The 13022-nt window shown below is 36.6% G+C and overlaps 2 protein-coding genes across 2 annotated transcripts; one reads left to right on the top strand and one right to left on the bottom strand.

Annotated features, from left to right (window-relative positions):
* The first annotated feature begins 279 nt into the window (after positions 1–279).
* Positions 280–1423, top strand: LOC116179663. The gene is made up of 2 exons (XM_031499474.1): positions 280–601; positions 714–1423. Exons 1-2 carry the CDS (start codon positions 563–565, stop codon positions 1359–1361), a joined length of 687 nt encoding a protein of 228 aa, XP_031355334.1. The 5' UTR covers positions 280–562; the 3' UTR covers positions 1362–1423.
* A 9005-nt stretch (positions 1424–10428) lies between these two features.
* On the bottom strand, positions 10429–11116 carry LOC116177625. Its single transcript, XM_031496633.1, has 2 exons — positions 11063–11116; positions 10429–11006 (listed from the first exon to the last, which is right to left on the bottom strand). Exons 1-2 carry the CDS (start codon positions 11093–11095, stop codon positions 10506–10508), a joined length of 534 nt encoding a protein of 177 aa, XP_031352493.1. The 5' UTR covers positions 11096–11116; the 3' UTR covers positions 10429–10505.
* Between the last annotated feature and the right edge of the window lie 1906 nt (positions 11117–13022).

The raw sequence follows: 13022 nt of genomic DNA on the forward strand, positions 1-13022 counted from the left end.
CCTCGTTAATTATGGCAACGGTAATATCCTTATGAAATAAATAGCTATTTCTACTCTACCCACGTTATCTTACGTCGCATATTCAGAAACGCTTAGCCAATGGAAAGCAATATCTACTACCTACACTATAGCTCTCGCCGCGCTGGTCCCAACCCCAAGTCATTTACGGCGCAATACTTACGTCATGCACGTATTGGCTACTTATTGTCCCTCCACAAAGCAAAGCATATTTAGACTTTAGTTTTAAAGTGTACTCGAATTCTCAGATTACATCTCAGAAGCGCTTCTAAATTTAATGGTTTCAGTTCACACGTGACTTTCAAAAGTTGTATTAAAATTTTCGCCAGACCATGAGTGAGGAAGGTATCTGGATGGGACGCCACAATAAAACACGTTTTGCAATATGTCACTTATCATTAGGTCATCTGAGAATCTCAAATGCTTTGTTCTACTAATCTTATCGACACTACCTCAGATGACGTACCCAGTACCATTTTGATATAAAGAGTATTGGTTTCATAAAAATACTTCAATCTTTGTCCGTAACGTAGGTACTGAAAAAATGAAGCAACCATCTTTTATCACAGTTCTTAAGCTTACTGTAAGTACGGTACGCGGATATTGTTGATTGTGCCAAACGAAAAATAGGGCACGCCTATCAACCCATCCAAATGAAATGCGTTTTATGGTATGTAATTACTTTAATTTTTCAGGTACTTCACTGTATTATCACGGTCAACGTTGTCAATTCTTATGCTGATTATCGGCAAGCACCACAGAGAGATGATAATGAAATTTGCAAGTCGACTACTCTTCCACTTGGATTGACATGCAAATCCTGCTCGGAGATAGGCAGATGCGTCTGTGAGAGTCCTGGTACTAACTGCAAAATACATCCGATAGGAACGTGTTCGACTGGAACGTTCTGCGACAAGGGAAAATGTGTGACGGGTACCGTGTGTATTCCCACCGAAGTACCTCCGTTTGGTTGTTCTTCCACTGGAATCTTTCCCGATCCTTACGAATGCGAATCGTATCACTTCTGCTTACCGCCAAAGACTGTGGGAGAACCATTGGAGCACAGAGCTGCTAAATGCAATAAGGATGGAGAACAGAGTTATGGTTATAATCCGATTACAACGTTCTGTAGTACCAAGTTGGTCAATAACAAGTGCAGCGCCATGCCGATTCCATTTTGTAAAAAAGAATTAGACAAAGGAATAGTTGGAAACAATCCGGGATTGCATTATATGTGCTTAAAGGCAGTGATAGACGGTAAATTAACAGAAACCTTGTATCCTTATCAATTTGCTTGCCAATTTGGAACAAAGTTCAATGTTGCAGCAGGAGAATGTAGATAAGTCCTCAAATTTAAGTTAAAATGAGTGCGATCGAATGATGTACACAAAACCATTACGTAGAACTACACATTTAAATGAAATTAATAAAAATTTGGAGTTCTTACCAATTTAAATAACAGAACTGACGCTACAGAACGGTTCCATTGTAAAAATTGTGGAACATGAAAGTTACCCCTTTCCTATCCCTAGACATCTTTGCTCGAGTTTTCCATTGTCGGTAGTGGTACTACAAGCCATTCTCTGCCCAGCTGTGGAGTAGCTCCGCCGATGTTTGTTTAACTGCCTCCAGAGTTTCAAATCATGGGCCCTTCGACGCTGATTGAATGTTTAGGTATGGTAGATGTCACGCGGGGCCAAATCGGGAGAGTACGGAAGATATTGCTTTACTGTATGACAAAGTGTATTGTCTTGATGGAGAAACCAACTTGGTGTCTTTTTCCGAACTTTCTTGCATGGAGTTTCTCTTCTTCTGACCCTCCGGAACCCAGTCACTCTGCATCACACCGTGAACATTCATCATCTCCTTGAACTTTGACTCAGATTTTTTCATCCTGAGCTAAGGAGTGTTCCGGTGTATCGACTGAGCCTTGGTTTCCTCGTGTAACTGGCGAATATTTAATTTGGTAATTAGATACCTATTATTATTCATATTTAATTATGTCCACCGTAACAGTAAAATTAAATGTTAAATTTAAAAAAGCAATTATCGGTACTCTTTAGTTAAGGGTACTTTTCCTTTTTTTAAAACTTGTACTGGTCCTAGCGGTTACAGGCTACCCTTTACCTCTTCGTAACCTAAGGACTTCGAAAACCTCTCTTCTGCACCACTTTCTGTTCGTGTATGTTGGTTGCCTACGTTCAGGAACACAGGGAGCTGTTCTGGGTAGCTCTATATCGGGGATCCAGGTCACTACTTAATTAACTAAAGCTTGGTAGAATATAAGTAATATAATGATTAGAAATATATGTACACAAATTAACTAAATATTTACACTTATACAGAAACTAAATTGTATGTCTGAATGCGACCCAACTGGAAACGTTGACAGAACGGGTCTTTGATCTGCCTTGTAGTTTGATCTATCTCATGTCGATCTTTTTCTCTGTAACTTAACCTTGTTAGCATCCAGTATCAAAACCGGAACAGGACTGTGGTACTTAGAATCAGGGCAAAGATTCTAAGACCCCCTTTCTGCTTCGGTTCCTTTTTATATAGTGTTCGGAAGGAAGTGGGACTGAAATGGTGATGGTACTTGTACTGGTGGGAAATGTCAACAAACATGACGTCTCCGAAACTACCGCCCTCTCCTGATGAAATTTAGATTAATTCCAGATTCCTACAGGAGTCAAATTACAAATTAATCACATTAAATTTCACATCTTACAAACTAATTTACATCCCCTTCATTTTAATAATGAGAGTGATTATCATTTTCTTACAAAACCATCATAATTTAATCTAATCTAATTAATGAAATATACTTGCAAACGAAACTAAAACTTGCTTTGTCTAACTAGGTTGAAAAGCTCCACCTTGTATTTACAACCTACGACGATGCAGACATTTTTGAGCGTTGGCAACCACGCAATTTCTAGGAGGAGAAAATCTGCCTGCGCCATCTAGAAAGCACGAATGTTGAGTACGTTTGGCATCTTGTCTTTAATGGCCATGAAAGCGTAGTTATTTTGTGTTATTTAATGCAGGTTGTAATCTTTGCATCTCTTTATATCGTATTTGTGTTTTGTATGCAGCATTTTATATTTTTGTGAGTTTTAATCATTGTTCTTAATGCAGAATCACATATTTGATACCGTTATGTGAAAATCTTATGCCCCTCCTCCATTAAAATTTGTGAAACTGTCCTTTTGTCAATGTTTACCATGTCATTAACAATACTATAATTTCACTGCGAACAACCCCTTAATTTTTTTCCACAGTTGTGTCTTTGTGCGATGTGAATGTGAATTGGAAGTCAACAAACTCAGATTCACGCATTTTTGTTCCTTAATTGGAGATCAATCCAATTTCTATCGCGCTCGGATCTCTCACGAATCCCGCACTAACTTATCGACTTATCTTTTTGGACCGCTCAACGTGAACAATCTCGTGGCTTAACGCGCATTTTCCCTCGGATTAATCTGAATTACCCCACGATTTTTTACCAACAGTAAGTTTCCACCAGCGTAATTTTTTAAAACTATGCCCATTGATCATGTTCTACCAATCAACTAACCCCTTCTCAACCAATAAAACCCCTAGAACCCCACATTGACAATCTTTATCAAACCCACGTTGATTGAAAATGACTCCGCATCAGCAGAACCCATGCCATACAGCAAATGCTGATCTCGCATCAGCAGGATCGTCGCGTAATTCTGGTTAATTTTGGAGCGTCCCACAACGTATCGGCGACTTAAACTTTCACAAGCATTTAACACAAGTTTATACTCAGAAACCATTCGCCAGAAAATAATCGAAAAAAATTTAGGAAAATCAAATTAAATCTGACAAGATCAAAAAACAAACGGCGGAATTATCAATTAATTATGTTGGGTCGTTTAACCACTAATTTTTAACTTTGAGCAAAACAAGTACGCAATTAGAAGCCGGTTTCGTTTTAGGGCCAATATAGAAGGTTAATAAGTTACAAGTACGAATTAAATCATAGGTGCTTATCGGTAATAAGTACCAAATAAATGTGTTAATAATAGTGCTTGAAATGACGTCATCCTGTGGCTGTTTATTACCGGGGTCGAAAATTTTAAAGTGAGACAGAGAAACCAAGCTGCGCGCAATATCAAGAATTCAATTTCCCTAGAGGTTATGAACTTTCAGTTAATTAATGAATGAATTAATCGGCGATCAGTACGCATTGTTATAGTGGAAACTTAGTAGGATCGATACATGATTAAGGGGTCTATTCTGTAGGTATATTGTCGTTAACAAACGATATCGTAGTGGTAACGAGAACGACTCGATTCTGAACGACCAATATTCACAAATTTCGAGTGTATTATGTTTCCTCTTCCTTAGATTGGGAACCAATTTAAACAAGATCGAAAGATTTAGTCAAATCATTAACTTTACCGTCATATGTACGGAAAAGTTCTATGTAGAAAAGGCACCGTCCCAGTCAAACGCCCCCACCTCCGTTAGTGCGAAGCAATCATAATTATCAAACCAATCACAATTTAGGAATTACTTTTGAAGAAATGAAAAGACCTAAAAAATACGCGAGTAAACACAAAAAGAAGTAGGTACACAGAAGCCTATAAGATTTCCTTTATAAATTCTATATCAATCCCAAATACGAAAGTTACAGAAATAACATACCTATTCCGGAATAGATTTTCTCACAATCACAATCACATACATACCAATATGTTCGATACACGAAAAATAAATTTAGAATTCTCAAACCGTATTAGCTTGTCAATGCATTTCAAATGAGAAAACATATACCTGCTCGTTACGTTCGCCGTAGGGAGTTTCCTTGTTTCCTTATAACGTAGGAAAATTGAAAATAATACTTACATTTATTCCGTTTTACTAGATTTACGAATACGGAAGGATATTGCACGACCGTGATATTGCAATTGGTAATTGCGTGTTCGTTCAATTGTGCGATATATGGATGGCAAAATTGAAAATTGTTTTCACTGAAATGTGCAATATGAATTGCCTACTTTCAGGCGGAACAAACTCCAAGAACAGGGTGCAGTTTTCTTACTAGAAAATTTACTGATACATCTGTAATTGCTTTACAAGCAGAATTAGAAGTCACATCAGACACATTTTTCTTTACCAAGTAGGGACGTTTGGACGTGTTATTACAATTTATAACCACCACTAAAATGCATGTATTCTAATGATTTTAATTTGTAAAAATGCACCTATAAGAATTCCAAGGCTTTTCAGAAAAAGTCTCTTAAATCGTATGAAGAATCTTTGATGTCTTTTAAGAACTTTTCACCTATGTTTTATGTGTTACTACACTTAAGAATATTTTACATTTCAAGGGCTATGCACAGTGCGTACATTTTAACACCGAACATACGAGTACAAATTTCCTATGTTCAATTCTTAAATATACAAGTCAAATACCCCTTGAAATATACAACCAATGTAACATCTAGTACAAAAACAGTCAGCCACCTAAGTAAAACTGGTCGCCTGTGAGTTGTACACAAATTATGCTATGATATTTTCATCTCTATCTAGCTCATGCGAAGAAAAAGACAAATTTTGCAGTAGGCGCCTGTTTTTATACTAAACGACGTATATTCTCAATAAAATGTATACAAAAGAAGAAGAAAAGGACGTGTTACAGATATATTTCAATACTCACAGGATTTATTTTTGCACCTAAATATCCAGATATGCAAAATGGCGTCAATTGGCTCAATTCATCATTAAAAAATTTCATGTTGATGGTTGTATTGTTAATGAATGAAGTTAAATATATTGGCGTACGTAGAAGAAACTTCAATTACATCACTGTTCGGGAGAATTTGAAATTTGACACAAGCCGGTATTGAATTCGATAATTCACCGCAAATGAACTGAAAAAATATGATAAAACCACTTTAAAGACAGTGTCACAGTTAATAAGTCGTATCTGCTAAGTAAATTCGCCGAATACGTATCTAAAATAACTGCCAAGTTTTTTTAGTCAAATTTGTGTAAGGTGGGTTGCATAACTGTCAGGCATATTAATGCATTGACTTGTATACTTAAAAATTGAACGTAGGAATTTTGGATGTTCAGAGTTAAAATTTACGTACTGTATATTTCAATATTTAAAGGAAAGCAGTTCTAAAATAGAGAACCAGCAAACAGTACAATCTAAATGGGGGTATAGAAGTTTACTGATTATGTAAAAAATGACGGAACACCCACTTTTGGACGAGTTTTAGACATATAATGATCTCATTATAATTAAATGAGTAGGTCCAGCCACGGAAGAGGCAAGTGATTAACCACAGGAGAACAAGATGAACCAGTCACAGAGAGGTTGCGTGGATCAGGCATGGGAAAATCGGATGGAGAAGTATTGGATGAATTATTTACAGACATAACTTCATAGGAAACGTACCTTAATACAGTTAGATCTTTCGTTGTATCTGTTGCCTACTCGTCTCGTGCGGATTGCAGTTCTTAGCACCTTAGCAATGCGAGATATTTAAGGGCCCTCTCATTAACATTTCCTCTATTTAAAATATGTTCTGCTTGAGCGATAATCGATTTTCACATGAATACTATTGGTATTCTCACATGTACTTTTCATGTCAAATAAAATTATGTTAATGAAGGCTGGAATAGAGCCACACCATGTTGATGTTTCCCATGTACATGTCATTTATTATTTTACGAGTTGTTATCTCAATTGATTGTACAGGTATTTTGATGTATTTTTGTATTGCATATATATTGTCTTATGTATTTTGTTTTTATGAACTTGTTTAATTGTATTTGATTCGATTATCTGATTTTTTCATACAATTTGAGATGTTTTATTTATGTGTACTTTCTCTTGCATTTTATTGCGGTAGGTGATTTATTTCACGTATTTGTGTGGCCTATCTCGGGGTTTTTGTCCCGTAGAAGGTTTCCCTGGTATGGGCTTGTTGTGTGCGTAATATATTTATTCGTTTTTGTCATTTCTTACGCACAAAAGTTCTGTCTTTTATTTAATTCTCTTCCCAATTATGTCTCACGTCCCAACACATACAAGAACCAATTACACAACGTAGGAGTTCATTCGTGCCACCCATATCGAGCCAACTGCCATCCAAATTCAAAAGTGCCGCGAAACGTCCATCAGTCGAGTCAACGTTTTCAGTGTCGGCTTGATAGACCCCTAGGACCATTACAGTGCCATATTTAATTATTAATTTGAATATTGTTGCTTTGACTTCACAGAAAATAAATCTCTTAAGTTTCTTTAACTGTTGTCGGTACTATACCAATTGAAAATGTCAACTTTTTCTTTAGTTGAATACATCGCACACGAACCGAAATTAGAATAGGGAAGTCAAAGCGATAATACTCAAATTAATTAATATGACAGGCAAATCTTCATTTGTTGTAGATAGTTATTTTGGTGGCATAAAGTTAGGCGTCCTTCAGAAGACTTTTTATCATTTAAAAGTATACATAGGAAATTCCTACAGAAAATCCCTATGTCTACTTCTACATGAATATCACTGTATATCTCGGTAAATAACGACTATATACAACACATAACTTTTCTATTATGAAAGGTAGCATTCAGTTGTTTTTATTTCAGAAAACAAATGAATAACATAAAACAATTGAATTTTTTTAAATAGCAATATGTACCCTTTGATTAGGCTCATTTGAAAGAGGTTTTTTTATCGTTTCGATGACGTCACATGTTAGTAGCCTTGTACAAGAAACTTAAAAAAAAAGTAAAAGCTCGCTTTATTAAGTAATGCCATCAATAACAATAAATAAATAAACGAAGATAAAAACGAAATTAGCAATTAATTGGTTTTCATCGCAAGAGTGTCCAAAATGTTCTAATCTATTACGAAAAGCTGGAACAGAATTGCTGAACATTCTGGGAGAATTCTTCGAGGACATCACGACTGGCTGTCCTTACCAAAACGCCATAAAATAAACAGCTACAATATACGGCTAAACGCACTGCAAAGAGCTACACGAGCACCAAAGAAGATTTACGGACAGGCAAAAGGCAAGTCTTCTTTAACGTCTGTCTCTTCTATTTAACAATTATTTCCATCCTCAACTTCCACCTCTACTTCGTTGACAAAATACTGTGCGTCTTCGAAAAATCAAACCGCATCTGTGTTTTCTAACCGGCGGTAACACGTCTTTATCTCGAAATTTAATTCGCGTACGCAGCGATAACAATTCTTATCGAAACAACCGCAGAGAAACATTCATCTTTTTAACAGGCACTTTAGATTTACAATTACATAAACAAGATTAAAAAAATTCGGATACAAACATAATCGACTTCGACGTCGCGTGACATGACAGGCATTGCGCTTAATCTAAAAATCCACGTTTAACGTTGAAATAAAATTGAAATGTACATACAAGGTGACCCATAATTACTGCAGGTGCCGATCGTCGCAACTCCCGCATGCTGTAGTTACACACAACACTATATCTTAAAGGTTAAGGTGAGTAAAATTTGGTTCAGATGAGTTGAGTAGTGATTGTTAGAATATTTCAATCCGTAAATATCATCCCATATTGTGGTTTAAGTTAGAAAAATGATTTAACCCTCAAAAATTAACATTTTATCACAGTGTCTAATGTGGAGTAAACGAAATATATACCGGTAATGTAGATAATCATGCTCCTATTTAAAAAAATATGTCATATCATATCTCTTTTACTTATTTATGACACAAAGTTCATTAAAAACACAATTTTGTGGGTTTTTATAAGAGCTGTAAGGTTATTATTATTATTTCAAAAGGGGGTGAGCTTAGAGGGCTTAAACAAGCTAACGCTTCCTTTGAAACGACTCCTAATGTCCTAATCGGATGCTGTTTACTGCAACTCATTTAATTAGCAACGGTTTTTCATTAGGGTGGACCGAAAAAACTAATTTTTTTATTTTGAAGTTGTAATAGCGCGCATTATATAGACAAAACAAGAAAAAATCGGTTAACATTTTCCGGTAGCGCATAGACCCTAACGTTGGACAAGAATCTAATATTTGATTTTTTTGAATTTTTGAATTTGAGGTTTTCATATTGTAATGCTCGTAGTATGTCACATCTGCAGATAGAATCTAAAAACATTGTGTTTTAATTTGGTTTAGATCAGATGTATCTTCTGGTCCGGTATAGCTAGCATTTTTTAATAGTGTGGCTTTTCAAAAAATTTGAGAAGACAATCTTACACTTAGTAATCGCCTAATGTCCAACTCCGCTGAATTGGGGTACGCATTTTTGTAAAAAAAAATAAAAAAGTTCATGCAAAGAATCGAACCCGCAACGCCCGGTTGCAAGCCAAGTATTCTCCACTAGACCATTATGGCACACATTCAATCGTGATTAAACTCAGTTCGAATTCCGAAATAGTTGTGGGGAGGGTCAAGTTTCGCATGCCTGTGGACGCGTATGCCGTTTAATTCCTCCCGGTTGGGACATAAGCTCTGTTTCGGCGGTTGCGCCGCCTCCTCTCGTCCCCACGTCTCGTTCCAGGATCGGACATAAGCCCTCGGATGTGGCATTAGTTCGTTTTAGGTGGTTGCCTAGTAGGTGAAAGTAAACATCATGTATATCTTAGAACAATTCAATCTGAACAGGAAACATCAAATATCATGTAAATTTCGTTTTTTCCGAGTATAACTAAGACATTCGAAACAAAACAGTAATACAAGTTGTTGTCTACAAAAGATATCAGTTTCAATTGATTAACTGCACCTGTATAATAGAACTTGGCGACTACAGTTTCGTAATTTTATATTTGACTTTCAATTAAGTTATATACAGAGTGTCCCATTTATTTTGAGACCATCGATTATTACGGAAACTAGCAGGGATATCCAAAAATGATTTATATAAAATATTCTTCATGTGGAGGAGCCCATTTAATGATGCTATGCACATTTTCACATAACTGTCCCTCAAGGGTCAAGTGTGGGGTAACTAATTTTTTCAAATGGAATATTCTTGTTCTACATCGGAAAACAGTAAACTTTCCTGGGAAACGTTTTGACACGCGGGCGATGTTTGGTTTTGAGCTAGGAAGCTGTTCTGTCAAGAACTTGGCACTTTTTTTATTCTAATACGTGTTAATGAGCAGGGTGGGAGAGAAACAAAATCTAAAAGAATAAACCGCAACTTAATCTTTAAAAAATGATTTGTCACAAATTTAGGGGTTTATTTGTTTAATTAATCAAAGAAGAATTACGACATATTACGCTATCCAACACAATCAAGCACGATTGGTTTCTTTTAAACAAAATTGCAATGCCAGTTATTTTTTGAGTAAGTACCTACTATCGGCACTACATCAGTTATGGTACAAGGATTTCTAAAAGCGCACAATTTTGCATATTTTTTATTTCCATGTTAGCTGAAATGTAAAAAAGTGTTTATCTAGTACAATTCAGCACAACTCCTACTTGTAAAACACTACTCGCAAAGGTACTTGTACGCGTTATACTTTCTACCATGTTCGCAAGCATACATGAAGGGATACAGCTGTCCATTTTGATGATGATATTGACAGATGAAGTACAACGAAGGATTGTGTTCCATCCTGCCGTTTTGCCCCGGATGCTCACACGTGGTGATAGGGTTATTGTTGCACGTGCCGTTGTTCCTGATCGAGATGTCGCAGAAGGTTGTTCTCGAGTTGTACGCGTAGCCACAGTTACATGTATCGCTGAAGTGTTCTAAAGGGGTCTTGTTCCAATCGCCGTCGTTCCCATGGCGAGCGCAATGATGGTACCTGTTGCAATCGAATGGATCGGGATACATTCCTGAAGTGCGGCACTCAAATGAGGCTTCCTTAAGTTCGTTCCCTGACTCGGTCGTCTCGTACTCATGGTCAGCATCATTCCAGCCTAGATGTTCTCTAAGTAGATTGCGTTTAGAACCACCGACATTTGCGGAGCAAACATTGGCAATTAGCTACAAATGTTATAATTGAAAAACACATTTACAGGTAACAAGAATGAAGTACTCACAAAAGAAAGAACTATGGACGTCAAGATATTCATCTTTATTACTCTGAGACTGAGCAGTCACAACTAAAGTGAACCTATGGCGATACCAAGGGAGTTTATATACCCATATCTTCCAAATTTATCGATGCACTCTAGTCGGCCCTTGTAACTACGCCGACAACATGATAAGCGATCTTGAATGATACCAATTTTCCTCAATCCTCCTGATTGGTTTGTTACCAGGTGACATTGTTTGTCCCGAATTTTGGTTATGTTAAAAACTAACATAAGGGACATGCGGTAGACTTACTATTTTACTTCTTCACAATGTAGCCTGGTAAATTAAGGTACTAAGGCCGAATAATTCCTGTAGTTTTGAAAGTTTGTACAGCTATCCCTGGAGGTGTACAGGTAAACATACTAAAAGTCACCGAGGGTGAGAAGTGTGCTGGCATCAGGGAAGGGGATAAAAGACCCCATTTTTCAGTTTTTTGTTTGTATTTCGAAAACTATTAATAATATTTTTATAATTTTATAATGAGGAACTACAGGGTGTTAGTGGCGTAGCATTCTCAAATGGCGCCTAGGGCAAGCATTAAAATTGCGCCCCTAAATTACCTTAATATAAAACAAAATATGAAGAATCGCATACGATTTTCGGTAGGGAAATTTTGTGCACCGCTGGAACCTAATTAAATCCGCCCGCATTCGGACACGACTTTTAATTCGGCTCATATTCAATAGCACCGATCCTTGAACTCATAGATCATCGATTGGCGAAGGTTTGACATCGCTGTCTATTTTCCTTCTCGACTTAGACGAGGAGCAGACGGACGAACTCACAAAACCATTAGATTCACATCACATAAGCACTAAAAGGAGATACACTTTTGGCGGTTGTGTTAACCTTGAGGTGACGCTTCGACGTTTCTGATAACGGCGTTACAGTCCGTTGTCCAAAATCAAAGTCAAAGGCTGATTTGTATGATAATTGAAAGTCGTATTCTTGACTAATTTATAGAATTCGAAAAAAACACCCTGTACATTAATTGATTTTGCTCATTTTTTTTAATATATTAGCAAGTGTAACAATTACAATTCGATTGTATCGAAAACCAGTATATAATCAAACGCGGACGAAAAATAAAAATGACCTTTGAACTTCGGGTCGCAACCTTGTGAGCCCACAAGGACGCATTCAGCCTTTTCTGTAACAGAAAAACAACAAAACAAACAAATAAAAGGCGTTGTGAATAGGGCATCACATAAGATATTGCGTAAGGAATGCTAACGTCTGCCAATGAGGCAATCGGATAATTAAACTGAAATTTATACTCAAAAAGAAACAATAATTCGAATGACTTGACATTAGCAAAAGCAAAAGTTTAACTCGATTACGGATTTCTCGTATAAATTCGGGTATAAAAGCATAAACGTGGCGTTAAATTCAAGAAATAACTATTACGATGCACAAATAACTACATTTCTATTTGACAGCAACACAATCTAACCGATTCAGAATGTAGATCAGGTAGTGCGAACCAATCCTTCCGAGTAAAACAAATAGTGCGACTAAAAATTGTCGATATCGGCTTCGGACAAAGTCTCTGTAAATTCAAAAACTAATTTACAAAGCAACCGTACTAATATCGGTATAACATAGCTAATCTGAAGGATACAATGTAATCAAACTAACAGAAATGAATCTTTGTAGTAATCGAATTATGTAGACAAAAGCGGGTCTGGACATCCGTAAAGTCAAATATTCTGTAACGACAAAAACAATATACGTAATATCAGGTATATCGGAACGATAATAATCTCCAAGGTTTCATAAATACTTGCAGTTATGGGAATTATCTCGAAATCTCCAGGTATAAACAACTCCGAAGTGTAGGTAAACAAATTCTATGTAAGTACGCCACAGGTCGCCAAGCCGGTAAGGTAGAAACTTCAGTCGCATAGTGTTCTTGAAATAATA

The sequence above is a fragment of the Photinus pyralis genome, unplaced genomic scaffold (assembly GCF_008802855.1).
Source record: "Photinus pyralis isolate 1611_PpyrPB1 unplaced genomic scaffold, Ppyr1.3 Ppyr1.4_LG8, whole genome shotgun sequence".
NCBI classification, from domain to species: domain Eukaryota; kingdom Metazoa; phylum Arthropoda; class Insecta; order Coleoptera; family Lampyridae; genus Photinus; species Photinus pyralis.

Bases quoted from the DNA above. Each gene is read 5' to 3' on its own strand.
- LOC116177625 (XM_031496633.1), bottom strand. From the start codon at position 11,095: ATGAATATCTTGACGTCCATAGTTCTTTCTTTT. The intron at 11,007-11,062 runs GTGAGTACTTCA...TAACATTTGTAG, and splicing joins CGTCCATAGTTCTTTCTTTT to CTAATTGCCAATGTTTGCTC.
- LOC116179663 (XM_031499474.1), top strand. From the start codon at position 563: ATGAAGCAACCATCTTTTATCACAGTTCTTAAGCTTACT. The intron at 602-713 runs GTAAGTACGGTA...TTAATTTTTCAG, and splicing joins TCACAGTTCTTAAGCTTACT to GTACTTCACTGTATTATCAC.